The sequence below is a fragment of the Brachyhypopomus gauderio genome, chromosome 5, assembly GCF_052324685.1.
Source record: "Brachyhypopomus gauderio isolate BG-103 chromosome 5, BGAUD_0.2, whole genome shotgun sequence".
In the NCBI taxonomy this organism is placed as follows: domain Eukaryota; kingdom Metazoa; phylum Chordata; class Actinopteri; order Gymnotiformes; family Hypopomidae; genus Brachyhypopomus; species Brachyhypopomus gauderio.
Window position 1 is genome coordinate 7,712,235 of NC_135215.1, and position 19,244 is coordinate 7,731,478.

General features: G+C 49.7%; 1 protein-coding gene across 1 annotated transcript in view; it reads left to right on the forward strand.

Moving 5' to 3' along the window:
* The window catches only part of erc1b (ELKS/RAB6-interacting/CAST family member 1b), a 178,326-nt gene that overhangs the window by 69,817 nt on the left and 89,265 nt on the right, over positions 1–19,244 (forward strand). Inside the window, 2 exon segments of the mRNA XM_077005321.1 lie at positions 5,249–5,384; positions 15,459–15,590. Of these exon segments, the coding sequence (XP_076861436.1) occupies positions 5,249–5,384; positions 15,459–15,590 (268 nt within the window).

Consider the following 19,244-nt stretch of genomic DNA (forward strand, 5'->3'; position numbering starts at 1 on the left):
CGAACTCGACCAGAATAACAAATGTAATAATTTTAATAACACGCTAGTGTTTTGAGCCTATGTAAATTATGGTAAATAAAAATAAATAAGAATAAATAAAATTTTAAAATGAATAAAATAAGTGAAGTGAATCATAAACAATGATGTTGGATATAATACTAAATGTAAAATTTTGGTGGAGAGAAATGTTTGTGTAATATATGCACCATATCAAGTGAGTCATAAGTGCATGTTAGTGTAAATGTGTTTAAGTTTATATAAGTGTGTGTGTGTGTCCACACAGCAGGCAGGTCGTGTTTGGTGTGGCAAGGTGCTGAAAGATCTCTCCACTCCATAATTCTGACTGCGAGTGCAGGAAACTGACTGGGAAATCAAAGCATAGTGTATTTATCTCGCGCCTCCGCGGAAGGGCGTGCAGTCCTTGCATCTTTAGCTGCAGGAAGTTTTATCCCACTCACACACACACGCGCACACACACACGGGAGTGTGTGTACATCTCTTCCCGTGGCTTGCCTGTAGCTGGACTGATAGATAAGTGTAATGAGAGGATATCCAGAGCAAATACTGTTGCTGCTAGGGCACGAGAGAGAGAGGGAAGGGCACGAGAGAGAGAGGGAAGGGCACGAGAGAGAGAGGGAAGGGCACGAGAGAGAGAGAGGGAAGGGCACGAGAGAGAGAGAGGGAAGGGCACGAGAGAGAGAGAGGGAAGGGCACGAGAGAGAGGGGGAAGGGCACGAGAGAGAGAGGGAAGGGCACGAGAGAGAGAGGGAAGGGCACGAGAGAGAGAGGGAAGGGCACGAGAGAGAGAGGGAAGGGCACGAGAGAGAGAGGGAAGGGCACGAGAGAGAGAGAGGGAAGGGCACGAGAGAGAGAGAGGGAAGGGCACGAGAGAGAGGGGGAAGGGCACGAGAGAGAGAGAGGGAAGGGCACGAGAGAGAGAGAGGGAAGGGCACGAGAGAGAGGGGGAAGGGCACGAGAGAGAGAGGGAAGGGCACGAGAGAGAGAGAGGGAAGGGCACGAGAGAGAGAGGGAAGGGCACAAGAGAGAGGGGGAAGGGCACTAGAGAGAGGGGGAAGGGCACTAGAGAGAGAGAGAGGGAAGGGCACGAGAGAGAGAGGGAAGGGCACGAGAGAGAGAGAGGGAAGGGCACTAGAGAGAGAGGGGGAAGGGCACTAGAGAGAGAGGGAGAGGGAAGGGCACGAGAGAGAGAGAGGGAAGGGCACGAGAGAGAGAGAGGGAAGGGCACGAGAGAGAGAGGGAAGGGCACGAGAGAGAGAGGGAAGGGCACGAGAGAGAGAGGGAAGGGCACGAGAGAGAGAGGGAAGGGCACGAGAGAGAGAGGGAAGGGCACGAGAGAGAGAGGGAAGGGCACAAGAGAGAGGGGGAAGGGCACAAGAGAGAGGGGGAAGGGCACAAGAGAGAGGGGGAAGGGCACAAGAGAGAGGGGGAAGGGCACTAGAGAGAGAGAGAGGGAAGGGCACGAGAGAGAGAGGGAAGGGCACTAGAGAGAGAGAGGGAAGGGCACGAGAGAGAGAGGGAGAGGGAAGGGCACGAGAGAGAGAGGGAGAGGGAAGGGCACGAGAGAGAGAGGGAAGGGCACTAGAGAGAGAGGGGGAAGGGCACTAGAGAGAGAGAGAGGGAAGGGCACGAGAGAGAGAGGGAAGGGCACTAGAGAGAGAGAGGGAAGGGCACGAGAGAGAGAGGGAGAGGGAAGGGCACGAGAGAGAGAGGGAGAGGGAAGGGCACGAGAGAGAGAGGGAAGGGCACTAGAGAGAGAGGGGGAAGGGCACTAGAGAGAGAGAGGGAAGGGCACTAGAGAGAGAGGGGGAAGGGCACGAGAGAGAGAGGGAAGGGCACAAGAGAGAGGGGGAAGGGCACAAGAAAGAGGGGGAAGGGCACTAGAGAGAGAGAGAGGGAAGGGCACGAGAGAGAGAGAGGGAAGGGCACGAGAGAGAGAGAGGGAAGGGCACGAGAGAGAGAGAGAGGGAAGGGCACGAGAGAGAGAGGGAAGGGCACGAGAGAGAGGGGGAAGGGCACTAGAGAGAGAGGGGGAAGGGCACTAGAGAGAGAGGGGGAAGGGCACTAGAGAGAGAGGGGGAAGGGCACTAGAGAGAGAGGGAAGGGCACGAGAGAGAGGGGGAAGGGCACGAGAGAGAGGGGGAAGGGCACTAGAGAGAGGGGGAAGGGCACTAGAGAGAGGGGGAAGGGCACGAGAGAGAGAGAGGGAAGGGCACTAGAGAGAGAGAGGGAAGGGCACTAGAGAGAGAGAGGGAAGGGCACTAGAGAGAGAGAGGGAAGACCGTATGATGCTCTAATGTGGACTTTTATTTAGAGGAAAGGAAAATGTGCATCTTGGAAAAGACGTAATAAAGGCGGTATTCTTCACAGCCCGTAAGTGAAGGTCTCTCGTGTGATGGTTTCAACTGCTGTTTTTAAAGCAGTCGCTGCTCTGATGGCTCCCACCTTCTCAGGGAAAGTTTTAAGATTTTAACCCCTGTTAACATAATTACTGGCCATGTGGAGATGGATTTACTCTGTGTGTTTGTTTTACTGTGTGCGCGTGCGCAGGCTACTCTGTCCACCCCCACCCCCCCTCATATTTCTCGAACATTTTCCTCCCATATGTAGATATAGACAAGGACTTTGTGACCTTGTTTTCAAAGCTGTTTATGTTTCCATATTCAGATCACAGAAATATCTGCTCACATGTCATAACTGAAATGAACCTTTGCTATTGTGTCCCTGCCCACACACACTGATCTGAGAACAGCTTATTGGGTGTATGGATAGCACTAAAGGGATAAAATGAGGCAGATTAGGTCTTTGTCACCATCAGTTATTTGTAGAGAGGAGTTTCCTGGAAACACTGACAACATGGATCCAGCTGTGTAGTGTCATGCCGACCATCTTGTGACGTGGTCCTGGTGGAGTCTTCTGACGTGGTCCTGGTGGAGTCTTCTGACGTGGTCCTGGTGGAGTCTTCTGACGTGGTCCTGGTGGAGTCTTCTGACGTGGTCCTGGTGGAGTCTTCTGACGTGGTCCTGGTGGAGTCTTCTGACGTGGTCCTGGTGGAGTCTTCTGACGTGGTCCTGGTGGAGTCTTCTGACGTGGTCCTGGTGGAGTCTTCTGACGTGGTCCTGGTGGAGTCTTCTGACGTGGTCCTGGTGGAGTCTTCTGACGTGGTCCTGGTGGAGTCTTCTGACGTGGTCCCGGTGGAGTCTTCTGACGTGGTCCCGGTGGAGTCTTCTGACGTGGTCCCGGTGGAGTCTTCTGACGTGGTCCCGGTGGAGTCTTCTGACGTGGTCCCGGTGGAGTCTTCTGACGTGGTCCTGGTGGAGTCTTCTGACGTGGTCCTGGTGGAGTCTTCTGCTCTGTTCTTTACAGACTGTTGTCCAAATAGCCGCACATTGTTGTTTTCTCCTCCTCAGGCCAAAATGCCTTTTGTATCAACCGAGTCAGACACGAACATGGCCCGGGTCAGTCCCTCTCTCAGATCACTGTGCCCTGAAATCGGCCACATCAGAGTTCAGATTATCAAGGAGCTAAAATAGGAAGTCGATCATGGCGGTCAGCTGCTTATTGAGAGCTGTAGTGAGGCAGGTGCACCTCTTGACCTGATCCCTAATAGGAACATGATGCTTCTTGACCTGTGGTGCACACGCAGCACTCTTCTGCAGTTAGAGTCAAGGCACCTTGCGTTGGAGCGGGATTCTGCCAGCATCTCACAGGTTGGATAATTGGTTGAAGGAAGTGACATTGGGGGACCAGCGCTGATGGATATTAATAAACGTTTGAGTTAAGGATGATGCTGCATAGTATATCAGGAGTGTTATAGCATAGTGAATGCAGCTCACGTCTGGGGGTAGGGGGTCATACAGTTGCTATGTACAGTACTTGGTGTAGCTTGCATATAATAGATGTCTATATCTTGGACTGTTTGCTCTTTGTGTTGTTGTTAAGTCCCGGTGAGGGTAGTGTCACCATGTACAGTTTGCTCATGTGTGTTTGGTGTACAACCGCACGGTTTAAATACACATGATCCATCTGTAAAGCACTGAACAGTAATGACTGGAAGTGAAACCCCCCCTGGGCCCCTAAATAAGGATCACACAAGCATACACAGACAGACACGTACTGTTAAACTTTGCGCATGTATCATGGAGCTGGTCATTTTTCTGCCACAAGCACACATCCATCCTCCAGAGTGTGGCCAAGGCTCGCTCTTGTAGCGTGATCCACGCAGGGAAACTCCTGCGTCTGGAGTTCTGAGGGGGAGAACCAGACAGATGTGGCTTCCTCCTGCTACTCGTTAAACACAGACTCCACTGTGCCTCCATGGCCACTCCAGAAGAATGATCAGGTGTTAGTGGCATAGTGGCTTGGCTCGCGTTCACCTGGCCTTGTTTGGTATCACCTTGTCTCGGTGTAATCGTTTTGGAAAATCACCCAACACTTTGGTAATGCATCACAGGAGAGCTGGGTCCTCTGTGATGTGTGCGCTTACCCTCAGCCTCCCCTCTGTCTTGTGTTCGGCGCAGATCGAGACGTTCGGGGCCCAAAGGAGACCCATGCAGTGCTTTCCAGGACTACGTACATGAGAGCGGAGACTTCTCCCACAGCCGTTTTATAACTCATCGATTTCCTTGTTCTCTGCTCAGTGTCTGCTACATTGTGCAGTGAAAGCGGTGGGAGGGTCTGTCCTGAGATGTAGTGTCGTGATTTCATTAGATCCTGTGTAAAGTCATTTTGGCCTAGTTTTGTCCCTGTCTGCTGTGAGAGAGGTGTGATTGTGTCTAAATGGTGATGTGGTGACTGATTGGGCCAGGGTGCCTGCTCTCATGGCGGACGTGACTACCACGTAAACAGGAAAGTACACACCAGAGCGGCAGAAAATGCTCTTCTCCAAGGCTGGAGGTGCGCGGGATCTGTTCCCCATGAAATCCACACTGAAACCATCTCCTCCATCTGCAGAGTTGTTTATTTAGTTTGTAGCTGTTGTTTTGTGTTGTCACCATTCTGTTTCATCATGGTGCTCACATAGAGGTGGAGTAATGAGGCTCAGAGTTGTGCACGTGTGTTTGTGCGCGTGTGTGTGTGTGTGTGTGTTTGTGCATGAATCAGTGTGTGTATGCGTGCGTGTGTGTGCATTTCCTCACCTTTCTCCACCTGTACCTATTAAATGGAGCGGACGTACCCAGGTTATATCTCCTCTGATCGCTTTGCTCCTGTCAAACCTCTGTCCTCGTAGGCAGATGAAGGACCAGAGCAAGAAGGTGGCCACCCTGAAGCACAAGGAGCAGGTGGAGAAGAACAGGAATGCCCAGCTGATGGAGGAGGCTCGCAAGAGGGAGGACAACATGAATGAGAGCTCGCAGCAGGTCAAGGTACGGCTGAAGTCATAACACAAAACGCTTACGTGTTACAGATGAAGAGTCATAACACAAAACGCTTACGTGTTACAGCCGAGGAGTCATAACACGTAACACTTGCGTGTTACAGCCGAAGAGTCATAACACAAAACGTTTACGTGTTACAGCCGAAGAATCATAACACAAAACGCTTACTTGTTACAGCCGAAGAGTCATAACACAAAACGCTTACGTGTTACAGCCGAAAAATCATAACACAAAACGCTTACGAGTTACAGCCAAGGAGTCATAACACGTAACACTTACGTGTTACGGCCGAAGAGTCATAACACGTAACACTTACGTGTTACAGCCGAATGGTCATAACACGTAATGCTTGCGTGTTACAGCCGAAGAGTCATAACACAAAACGCTTGCGTGTTACAGCCGAAGAGTCATAACACAAAACGCTTGCGTGTTACAGCCGAAGAGTCATAACACAAAACGCTTACGTGTTACAGCCGGAGAGTCACAACACAAAACGCTTACGTGTTACGGCCGAATAGTCATAACACAAAACGCTTACGTGTTACGGCCGAAGAGTCATAACACAAAACACTTGCGTGTTACGGCCAAAGAGTCATAACACAAAACGCTTACGTGTTCACATATTCATGTTCTTCGTTAGTTCAGATTGGCTACTTGATTCTTGTAAGGTAAAGGGCCGTTTCATATTTCTTGTAACATTTATTCAGCTTTTGACCTCCTGCACTCTATATGCAGTGTACAGACTAAAAAAAATCTACCAAATATCTCTACTAAACAAAGGCCGAGCCTTATTTTGTGTCTGACGTGAATCTCCTGCTCAGTGAGCTTAGTCACTGAGCACACTTTAGACTTCTGCCTGTATCAGGTGAATATCAAATGTGATGGGTCTTTTTTTAAATCTATCTATCTGTCTGTCTGTCTGTGTATCTAACATCTTAAACTTCACTGCCTCAGAGTTCAGTCTCCTGCCAGAGTTTGCTCTTCATGTCAGACACTTGCTGAACTGAAAGTCCAATTTTCTTTTCTTCCATGGATGGACTATTTTAATCCTTTTTAAAGATCTCTGGGCAACAAATCCAAGGAGGTCTGTGCCCTGCCATGGTTCTGGTGGTTCTGGTGGTTCTTCGGCCTTCTTGATCACTCTGGATTCTCACGTCTCCCTGTTATCCTGCGTGATGTGTTCTCTGTTGTGATTCGAGTGCGTTTTTTTTTTTTCTGTTTTTTTTGGCTTCAGAACTGACACGGCTTTCGCTTGCGTACGCAAGCGTGTGACACGGTTGAAGTGAAGCTTGCGTTTTGGTCAGGCTGCACCACGAGGTCATGTGGTCACTGAAGCCACACTGTGTCATTCTCACCTCCCCAGTCATCAGCACAATCCTGATACCCCTCTGTAGTCCTTTTTTTTCTGGGAGGGGGAATAGAACCATTGATGACCTTTTCCAGCCAAGACTGGCAGGCACTTCTTCCCCCTTAACGACCCTGAACTTCATGGCCCGAGACACACGCAGTGTGTAGGAATGAGCCAGAACTAGTGGAACTAGCCTTCACACGCCATTGCCCTCAGCAGGCCAGTTTGGAAAGAGAACCAGTTGTTCATGATGTCTGGCAGGGTTTCTACACTGGTCTGTCAAAATGGTTGGTCAAAGCAGATGGAAATAGGTCACCTCAGGACAGCATGTAGGGCCCTCGGAGCAATAGCCCTCATCATTCCTGTTACTCCGAGCTGGGGGAAAAGGGTGGGGGTGTGTGTTGGGGGGGGGGGGGGGTATTCCTCTTATGTTTCAGCTAATTGGGGCCGTTTCCAGAGGAGTCGATTGGTGGAGAGGGGGGATATGAGGGTCAGGCCCGTGAAGGGAGCGATCCTGCCCAGTGCAGATGCTGTTGACTTTGGAGAAGGTGGTGTGGTGGGGCACCTCTGCGTCGCACTGTGGGCCTCGGCTACATCTGCACTCCTCACAGAGTCGGCATAGCCAGGGTGGATATTCCACCCGACAACCTGAACAACGTTCAGGACCAATCAGGACTTGCCAGTTGAATGCGTGGGCTTGCTTATGCAGCACGCTGCAGAGAGGGGGAGCTTCTGTCTGCGATGAAAATGAACCCATCGAGCAGCTTGTGGGTAGCACATCTACCAAACGAGCCATTTTCCCAGCGTGACGCTCCTAGACATCTGACATGCACACGCCGAGCGTGACTCATCAGATCACTCTCCCCTTTACCACAAATAATCGGCAGATTGACGAAGGTGAAGATTTTGAAAAGTTCAGGAACTATTTTGCCTCGTCTCACTGCATGCAGATTTTTGCTGGAATGGTCTCACTGTCCCCCAGGCACCACATTTCCCAGCATGCTTTGCAGCCAGTGAAACCTGATGAAGAATTCATTATGCTTGCTGCTGAGAGATAGATAGGAAACTGAGAGCTTAGTTAGTAAGATGGACCAAGTCCTTGGAGAGGAAGAAAATAAATCAAAGGAGGGAACATTGTGTGTGATCTCGTCAACTTGCAGTGACACTTTACCAGCACTTTGTATACTTAATGCAGTATTATGGTTTATTGCACTGGATCCTACTGCATTGCAAGTTTTTGTACAGTACCTATGAAACACCTTCAAATTCTTTTCACAGTTGCAGAGATACAGGGCACACAGACTAGCAGGGCCAAAAGTCTAATGTGGACATTTATATGCCTACTTCTACATGTGATGCTCGATGATGCTTGACACCTTGGAGACTGATGGCTCCAACACCCACACTGTCTGCAGTACCCTGGAGGTGGTAGACAGGCAGGCACACACACACACAGAGTCACACACACACACACACACACACACACACACACACACACACACACACACACACACACACACACACACACACACACAGTCACACACACACACACAGTCACACACACACACAGTCACACACACGCGCACGCACACACACAGTCACACACGTGCAATCTCGCACTAGCACCAGAAGCGAGACCTGTGGGGTAATGGCCAAAACACTGGAGTTAATGAGGCTGAAAAGCCTGGGGTGGATTGTGGCTTTATGGCTCTTTTTAAAGACACAGATATAAAAGAGTCAAACGGAAGAGCCTTCTCTGCCTCACAGATGCCTGCTGCTCTTGTGTGAGGAACGGCAGCAGACTCCTCTCCCTGGGGGGAGACCTTTTTCATCCTTAATGTCATTTTCTCTACCTGCTGCGAGAATGTAGCCCCCACCGCAACATTCTCCATCCATTAGGAAGCTATAGTTAGCTCAGGACAATTATCACAAATGGCCTGGGTGTGGGCTTTTGGGTTTTTTTGTCTGTGGCTGTGCAGTGCTGATCTTTGGGAGTGAGACGGGATTGGGATGTTTATTTTGTTCAGGTTGTCCTGACCACCAGGATGTGTCTCATGTTTAAGCACACCTTGCTACACACAGTAAGTCTTGGAGCATAAACCTTGCATAATGGAGCATCCGCACACACATCCTATCATTCCTATTGCAGAGTTAAAGCTAGCAAAGGCTGTTTAAAAAGCAAACACACACAATTCTGAACATGCAAAACAATTATGCATACTAGATTTCATCATATCTTAGCCAGTTTTTCTTTTTTGGGTGAATTATTCTGTAATATTATTTGCTGTGTTTATAATGGTCTTCATGACCATGTTTCCACTGTCCAGAAATGGTCAGATACAAAGACAGCTGATGTGAATGGTAAGTGATGTTGTGTAGTGGATGTTTTTCAAATAAAAAGCCACATTTGTGATGTTTCCTGGCCCTGTTTTTCATGGCCAATCACACCTTAATCACAGACATCACACTGTGATGTCACACTGAGAAACAGGATTACATCCTGCACACTATTAACAGCTTACCTGACACCTGATGCAGGAGTGATGTTTGGAGCAGTGTCATCTTCACTAGACTGAACAACAACAAAACCATGCAGCTGGGGTTTGTTTGTTTTTTCCTGTCTGACGACCGTGACGGAGGTTTGATGTTTGACAGTGAAAGGGCAGATATGGTCCCAGAAACCCCTTTTACCTGACGTATATGGTTATTTGTCTTACAGTTCTCCAGTTGCACTGGGAATTATACGGTAATATCAAACACATATTTTGGATTTGATTCATCATAAAATACTGGTATTCAGTACCAGGGCTGCACAAGTTTACTTGTGGGCTTCTTGGTTGTGGGTTCCAGCACTTGCACATGCCAAAATCTTGTTTTTACATGCCAATCGGTTTTGTAAACCTTTAATTTAATTTTATTTTTTTGCAAAATTGACTGCAAACAGATCTGCAGGTGCATTTTAAAATTTGGCAAAATCAGTTTTGTGCAGCTGATTCGTATCAAATGCAGGGTCAGATTAAGGCTGAAGATATCCAGCTATGATGTGATATGTCATAACACTAAGAAAACAAAAGACTTTTATCCATCTGGAGTTTGTAATGTTTGTCTCGAGTTAATTGAGACAAAGAATTTCTCGTGGTTCTAGGATTTGCTCACGTGGAGTGTACTAGCCCTTTTTGAGGGGGCTCAGAAAGGGCACGGAGGAAGCGGAGTGCACTTGTATTAGTACCCAAGATCTAGTGCACTAGTAATGTTGGTTGAGTGGAGGGTGATGCACAGCTGCAGGTTCAATGTCATGGGAGGAGATGCGCTCAGCACACTGAGAGGAGACGCTGGCAGAGAGACCGGCCCAGAGCCACCGTATGTGCCCGCTTAAGTCGTGCAGTGCTGAGGGGCGGAGAAGTCGCTCACGAAAAGATGAAGAGAAAAGCCACAAAGGGCACTTTACACATGAGGAAGGGGGATGCGGGACTCTGTCTCTCATCACCTGGCGAGTGTGAGCAGGTCATGTGAGAGAGAGCAGACGCCAGCCGTGTGACTGACACTCCAAAGTGCTGTAACGGAGGGAAGCCTCAGACATTACCCAGACTAGGCTAGAGTAGGCCCCCGTCCTTCCTGGTACTTCCTGTAGGGGGAGCTTGGACAACAGAGGTCTTGATCACTCGCTTTGTTTTTGCAAATATGTACGCTTGCTGAAGAGGAACCTGTAATGTAAAAATCTAGTTATGAGAAAAAACAAAGTGATGTTAGAAAGGTCGTGAAGACAGCTAGCTACAAATCTGTACAATAACGTTCTGTGATTTTCGCCGTGTGCTGCTTCCACGTGATTCCCACCGTCACGCCGGGGTCTGATCCACGCGAGCCCCACCGTCACGCCGGGGTCTGTTCCACGCGAGCCCCACCGTCACGCGGGGGTCTGATCCACGCCAGCCCCACCGTCACGCGGGGGTCTGATCCACGCCAGCCCCACCGTCACGCGGGGGTCTGATCCACGCCAGCCCCACCGTCACGCGGGGGTCTGATCCACGCCAGCCCCACCGTCACGCGGGGGTCTGATCCACGCCAGCCCCACCGTCACGCGGGGGTCTGATCCACGCCAGCCCCACCGTCACGCGGGGGTCTGATCCACGCCAGCCCCACCGTCACGCGGGGGTCTGATCCACGCCAGCCCCACCGTCACGCGGGGGTCTGATCCACGCCAGCCCCACCGTCACGCGGGGGTCTGATCCACGCCAGCCCCACCGTCACGCGGGGGTCTGATCCACGCGAGCCCCACCGTCACGCGGGGGTCTGATCCACGCCAGCCCCACCGTCACGCGGGGGTCTGATCCACGCCAGCCCCACCGTCACGCGGGGGTCTGATCCACGCCAGCCCCACCGTCACGCGGGGGTCTGATCCACGCCAGCCCCACCGTCACGCGGGGGTCTGATCCACGCGAGCCCCACCGTCACGCGGGGGTCTGATCCACGCGAGCCCCACCGTCACGCGGGGGTCTGATCCACGCGAGCCCCACCGTCACGCGGGGGTCTGATCCACGCGAGCCCCACCGTCACGCGGGGGTCTGATCCACGCGAGCCCCACCGTCACGCGGGGGTCTGATCCACGCGAGCCCCACCGTCACGCCGGGGTCTGATCCACGCGAGCCCCACCGTCACGCCGGGGTCTGATCCACGCGACCCCCCCATCACACTGGGTCCCACCACCCGCCCCTGCTGTCAGCTGCAGACCTCTCCGCTCACACTCGCCTTTTTACCACCACATCTCGGCCCTTTTGTTTCTGCACCCTCCCTGCCGCCCCACCCCCCAGCCTGGGGCTATTTGGGGCTTTCTCTCTCTCATCTCCCCCCGTCTTCATACCCTCATTTGCATAACGGGTGGGCGGGTGCTTTGAAACCCCACATGCCTGTGTGCTGAGGGCAAAGTCTGACTACAGAGATGCTTTGATGATGATGCCTTTCTGCTCTGTGCCCCGTCGACGAATATCCAGACGCGGGCTGTCACTCTCAGCCGCTACGCAGGAGCTTGTTGGGTTTTGTGTTAGCAGCTGGGCCTGCTGTCTGCTGGAGGGCCGACACTAGAGAAGAGGAAGAGGAACAGGTCTGGCATGCCGGTCCTGGGTTATCTAATAGAGACCGTAAAGTAGAACTTCACTTAATACAACCCACATCACAGTCACATAACTGGGCCGGATGGGATTTGCCTGTAACACCTGCCCACAATATAAAGCCAATTCATATATACGCCTTTTTGATTTGTACTCATGTCCGTAAATGTGGTTAGATGTCACGGGTGAGTTATTGGAGTTTCTGGGCTGGTTCCAGATCTACTTATTACTTATACTCAGTAGCCTCATTAATATCCATCACCACTGCCAAAAAATGATACATCTGCCCTGCAAGGACAATGCTCAGTAAAGCACTGGCGTTCTTCTTACAGATCATTTCAACCTGGAAAGACTCAAAAAATAAAATAAAATACACTATCATCGGAGCAAACTTGGTCTTTATTTCTACAGAATATAAATTTAGCTAATGACTTTAAAATGTTAAAAACACATGGATTTGACACCATGTTGTTATAGCATGTATAAACCAGGCACCGTCTTAAGTGAAATCAACAAATGTAAGTAATGTCTAATAAACTCCATACATGTTTGTGTGTGTGTATCTCGTCTTCGTCTGTACAGTCTGTCTAGTGTCTGCATGGTTTATTTGCCGTGTGAGCTGGAAGGGTTTTAGGGGGCGAAGGGGGGTGTTTGAAAATGTGCGCATAAAGAAAACATTTCCTTTCCTGCCAGTGTCTGCCGTGACACTGACGCTACTTGTAGAGAGCTCTTGATTTAAATGTAGCTCCTGTTGACACGGCTGCATTTTCATTGGCTGAAGCAGCCGTTCTTAATCTCCCAGGACTAACGTCCTCCTCAAAACTTGAAAGCTCGTGAAAGCACAACGGAGTTGTTCTTTCATTTGTTAGGTCCTATTTTCCTGAAAAAGGAAACTGAAGCCAGGTTGAGTTGAGGTTTGCTCTACTGTAGCGCACGCCGGCTGGGCCTGAGCACAGAGTGTTGGTGTGCACAGAGAACTCTGGATCCAGACGAGGCAGCAGTTGCTGGCCTGCTGGGATCCTCAGCGCTGGTCTCTCTAGTGTCTAGCAGACCTCCAGCAGGGTCTGACCCGGGCCTGTTTCTGGGCTGTTTGCGTTTGATGGCAGTGTGGTTTTGATGGCGTTTGGGCCTGTTTTCCAGCTTGAAGCTCTCCTGCTGGTCTTTTGTGTTTCCTTTGTCAACATTTGTGACTCTTGTCCTCTCTGTGCCGAGAGCGACCCAGAAGTGTGTCACCGGTTCCCCCGCCAATAAATCTGCCTTCTCTGTTCCACATCTGCGCTCTAAAGAACACATGAAGATGAAGATCATCTCTTCCTCTGCGCAGTCCTCACAGACTGAGTGTCTTTAATCTTTAATTTTTTTTAATTGATTGAGCTCAGATTTCTGTCATCTGAAATCTTCATGAAATATAGGATGTGGCAGTTGCTGAGATGTGTGCTTTATTGTTATACTCATGCTTAATGTATGCTGCTCTGAGCTTGATTTCCTCTTTGCTCTGCGTGTGTGTGTATGTGTTTTCTGGTGGAGGCTGAGATCGTTCTCACTAGTCCTAACCGTCTTGCAATTGGTTTTAGACACAACGTTTGATTAATAGGCAAGCGTAAGACGCTGAAAGCTCCTGTTCTGAGCACGTCGCCGTCGTCTGCTTGTGGGATTCAGTGAGGATGCTCCGTTTTGCAGCTCATCTCCAGATTGGCAGTGTGAGCTGTTGGGTGGGCAGCTGGTCTCCCCGGCAACCCTCACCCGGGCTCTCCTGGCCTAATTCTCTGGCATGTGGCTTTAATTTGGTCTCCCTGAGGTGTCTCTCGCTATCGCCCGCGCAGATTTTGGCGGTAGAGAGCATTGCCGTAATGAGATATTGACCGAACAAAAAGGATTACTGTCCTTTTTAAATCACACCAAAGCGATTGTGGTGCGGCTTGAAAAAGTGTTACTGGGGCAGGGGCGGGGTTGGGGGCGGGGCGCGGTGGGGGGTGTGTCCAGGAGACGAGGAGAAACTGAAGACATGTATGGGCATAAAGGACTTTCCCCACCCTGTCGCTTCACCCTGCTCTCTGGCCACGCCCTTCACCACCCACTGCCTTCAACTTCCCGTAATTGCTGACCTCAGTTTCTCAAGTATTCTGTTTTATTTGGGTCAGCTGCAACTGGTTTTTATGTGAGCCGTGGATCTCTGAAAAAGCGCTTTAAAAAGGGGTGAGGGGGGCATTTAACAAACGAAAGCAAATAAACTGTGCGGTATGACATTCCAGAAGATGAGTACGGTGTCTGATACTGTGTGCATTATCTTGGTGCTTCTGAACAGCCCTGTGTTGGGATGTGTGTGTTGATGACCGTGTACGTGGGCGTGTGTGTACTGAGGTCAGCACCGTGAGCCGGAGCAACGGCACTGCCGGCCGGTACAGCTGCTTTGAACATAGAGAGCAAAACAAAAAAATTAATGTTAATGAATCATTATATATAACTAAATCATAATGAACCCAGTATTCCAAAACTGACCCCTCACCCTGCCCTCTGCCCTCTGACCTCTCACCCTGCCCTCTGTATTTAACATCTCCCTTTACATTTACACTTCAGATGAACATCTAAGCAGATTTTGTACATTATTCTTGTTCCTTCACTCTCTTGCTTTATATGTATCTGTATGTCTCTGTCTTTCTGTGTATCTGCCTGTATCAATTTATAAATCCGTTCATGCTTAATTTGTTCTTGTGTATCATCACACTTGATTACTTTCCCTCCTACATCCCAGTATGCCTGTTCTAGCCTGCAGTTTGCTCTAGGGCTAATAACTCCTGGTGCCCGAGTGCTCTGTTTCCCAGAAACCAGAACGCTTTGTTTCAAGCGAAAGGGGCATCTGTTTCCTGATGTGCATGTCATGGTTCTGGACTGAGTCACCTGAACCAGCGCTGGCGGGAGAGTGCTCTGATGATGTCACTTTGCTGGGCTTAGGTGGGCTGCCTGGCCCGGTGGGTTTTGGCTCTGCGGTTGCATGCTTCACGGTTCTCCTGCCTCCCTGACCTCCCCTCCACTGACCACACCTCTAGATTCTTTATTTACAACCACGACAACCTTTTTTACTGCTATCCGTGAGAAACCTTCCTAGCACCACTCAGTCAATTACATAAAAACATATACATAAGACCAAGTATATAAATAATATAACCACATAAAGAGAAAAGTTTTTTTTTTGAAAAAGTATGCATAAATATATAAACTGTGAATCTCTTATGAAAGAGATGTGTGCATTAGCCACTCCTGTGATAATATGGCCAAACAGAGTTGAGATTAACTACACTGTGGGTCCAGACAAATGGCTTTACAGTGAAATCTGTGAATTTAGATGGCAGAGTCTAAATGGGTCCTCCTACCAGCACCGAAATCAAGAACCCGCCGTGACCCGGAGGACTGTACCGCCTTTGGCACTCATTTGTTCTTGAAAATGTTGATACTGATGTACTGTAGGTGGCAAAGTGTGTGTGTGTGCGTGTCCGTGTGCGTGTGTGCGTTTTACTCTAAACCCTGTAGTGAGTGAAAATGTGGGAATCATTTTGTCAGTCTCTCCCCTGCTTGGTTCTGTAGTCTAAGACTGGATCTCCTGTTCTCCAGGACTCTCTGAGGCTGAAGGACGACCGTATCGAGGAGCTGGAGGAGGCCCTGCGTGAGAGCGTCCAGATCACCGCCGAGAGAGAGATGGTGCTCGCACAAGAGGAGGCTGCACGCACGCACGCCGAGAAACAGGTCCGAATGTCACAACCCCCAGACCGTACGGGCTAACTCCAGCTAATCAGAGCTACAGAGCTGAGACTACCCCATCATGTCTGTAGCGTGATGTCCCTAAACCAAAGAATTTGACTTTTGCTTAGCGCATGGGGGTTTTGCATGTGGTATACATGAGCCCAAATACTAATATCAGAACCCTGGATCTCTGTAGGTGCCTTTTCCTGTGTATGTGTGAAACACACTCTCTCTCTTTCTCTCTGTTGGTCTCTCACCGTCTCTCTCTCTCTGTCTCTGTCTCTCACCGCCTCTCTCTCTCTCTCTCTCTCTCTCTCTCCCTTCCTCCCTCCCTCTCTCTCCCTCTCTGTCTCTGATATTTAGCCTCTAAGCTGACAGATGCTGGAAGTATTTTTGTTTTAACAGCCGGAAACTTTAAACCTTTTAAGCTCTTGTACCTAGTGGATTGCATGCCAACATATTAAGTTAAAATATCGCGTCTAGGGCTGGTCTCCTGTACCTGGATTACGCCTAGCCTGAGACTCTTGAGTTTCAATGCCAATGGTAAATCTATGTTTGATTCCAGGATTAATTGAGGTCTGGGAAACTGGGCTGATTATTTTTCAAAATACATTTGGATGATGGTAAAACTGCACAAATTGTGTGCATAGCTATAATCCCATGAAGGCTCCGTCATTGCTGGGCTAAGAACAACTGTGTTGATAACTGAGTTTGGATGCGCATATTATTTTTGATATTAGAAGCGCTGATCACAGTTACAGTGAGATGAGACTGAAGTGTGTAAATTGTGGTGCCTTAAAACTGCATCACTAATAACAGGCAGAGATGTCCATGTTTAAGAAGTAAAAGTGAATCTTCCATGCCATGGACGTCATCACCTCATCAGTCCTCACCTGGTGGAGGTGGTTGGTTTTGTTTGTTGGGTTGTTTGGTATTAAGGCATGAGCCGTTATTCAAAATATATCCACACTTTCATGCACACGTAAGGAAGGCTACCATCTCCTGGACTGGCAGCGTAATGGCTGCCCTGTCACAGCACATCACTATGCCAACCACTTAATGTCATGCCAACCCCAAGTCCTAGCGGCAGTGCGGGGCTGGTGAGAACACTCCTGTGGCGTGCGCCAAGTGTCTGTTTGTGTCTCCAGTCAGTCTTCATTTGGAGAAATAAATAACTCCTGCCTAGCCTGTATAGAGAAATAAAAACCTTGTTCTGATTTAGTCCAGACACATGCAATACACACAAGCTTGCACAACCACACACAACCACACACACACACACACACACACACACACACACACACACACACACACTAAAATACACCAAAGGAATGTCTCGTTTGTGTATGGCACAGGCCAGTTTTTTGTTTGCATGACATTAGCGAACATTAAACCACAGTGTAGCTGTGTATGCAGCCTGGCCCACAGCACTGTGGAGATAGCATCAAACTCAAATAACCCTCCCCGAATGAGTCCTCCCTCAGCTGGACGCTACAACCAGTCAGTCAGCGTTAAAATGCGAATCCTCCCCCCCTGTTTTTTCTTTTACCTGCAAGCCTGTTCTCCCTCTCTGCCCACAACACTCTGTTCCTCACCCTCAAGCCAGACTTGACTGTTTGGGCTAGAGCCCATTCTTAATGGTTTGTCCTGTCTCATATAGAGATCTCTCTCTCTCTCTCGCTCTCTCTCTCGTTCTCTCCCCTTCCTTCTCCATAGCTGGCTGAGTCTCAGTATGCAGAAGGTCTGAGTCTCATGAACATGTCATGGTCTGAGTCCTCGTTTTCTCCTGGCTCACACCGGACCTGTCTGGATGCCCATGTGCTTAATTAGCGCTGGGCTGTGGTGGCAGCCAGGGACGATCCTCATTGGCTCCTCTGCAAGTCCCAGGATGAAGTGGGGACAGGTTGACTGCCACCCTAAGGAGCCCTGTGCCTCAGACCCCCCCTGTCCCGTCACAGAGCTTCAGGCTGGTCCAGTCTCCACTCTCATTACCACAGGCACACCTGAGCTAGCGCTAACCAGGCCTCCATCAGAGACACAGACCTCCAGGAAGTCCGTCCTCAGAGCCGAGAGCTTCTGATCTCCGGCACCTGTCACATAAGTATGAACCTGGGAGAGACCTGTGTGTTACTGGGGGGAAAGGACTGTCTTTTTAGCCAGAGTTTTAAAAATTGCATTCGATTATAAACTGAGCATAGCATGCACACATGCGAGACTGCTTACTCATGACAGGCTGACTGTGATTTTGCTTCTATATTTGCTTAACTGGTTAAATAACATTTTCCATTTTTTTTTCTTTCACATTCTCTTTAGCTCTGCTTTTAATTACCTCTCGGTTGTTCTCTTGGTCAGATGCAGCACATGTGTTGAATGGAGCTCAGTCCTCTCCAGTCTGCTGTCAGTCTCTTGGTTCTGAACGTGAGGGGAGCGTGTCGTTTGAAAGGCTGGTGTGTGTGTGTGCGTGACGGGAGGCCTGCTGGCCTTCACCCGTCCAGACTGGGTGAAACGCCGGCGTGTAGGATGCTGTGTTGTGCACATAATGGAGGAGTTTGGTCGAGCCGTGTGTGCTCCGAGATATTGGGGCGATGTGTCCCTGCAATCTCTGAATCCACTCTACTGTGAAAAGCCAGATTGTGAATAGCACATTATTGAGGTCAGCAATCTCTCTCTCTCTCTCTCTCTCTCTCTGTGTGTGTGTGTGTGTGTGTGTGTGTGTGTGTGTGTGTGTGTGTGTGTGTGTGTGTGTGTGTGTGTGTGTGTGTGTCTGTGTGTGGCACTCTTGTGCACGCACACACACACACACACACACACACACACACACACACACAAGCACACAAATACACGCGTGCACACCCACCCACATTCTTGCCTTCATCTCAATATCTGGATGACACACACACACACACTTTCTGGTCATCTTCTCCTTTAAGCCCCTAGATTCTGCTTTGTTCTGCTGTATTAGGTGTGTTGACCAGGTGTTGTTGCACAGGAGATGATGATGAGTCCTTGAACTCCTCTGATACCGAGGGCACAGGTCTCGGGGTCCTTCATTGTAGCTGATGCGCTCATGAGTGTCCAGCCCCATTGAGCCAGCACCTGTGTGTGTGTGTGTGTGTGTGTGTGTGTGTGTGTGTGTGTGTGTGTGTGTGTGTGTGTGCGCGCGTTCGTGCGCGTAGTCCTCAGACGTGATTCAGCAGTCAGCTGACGCAGCTCCTAACTTCCCTCTGGCCAACAAGGGCAGTGGAAGCTACACCCCTTCCTCTTAATGTATATCATGACAGAGGGATGTAACCATCCTTTTGATTCTTCATCATTTTCCTCCTCCTCTCCCCCCAGACTCAGTCACGTACTGCTTCGATCTCCCACATCCCGAGCTCATGTGGCCCTGGAAACAATGTGCGTTGCCATAGCAACCTGCTGTTTACCACACAACAGCTTCTTCGGCGCCTTTTACGTGTTTTTTTTTTGTTGTTGTTCGTTTTTCTCCTCTTCTATAATTCCTTCCCTCTCTCCTCTGTTGCCTCTGCAGTGTTCACTACCTGTACTGGGCTCTCTCTTAAGCATCTGCATGTCACCCCCACACTCGCTCTCAGCACTTCAAGCTATGATATTATCATTCTTTTAATTTCTTTAGTGTTAATCCTGCACTCCCAGTCA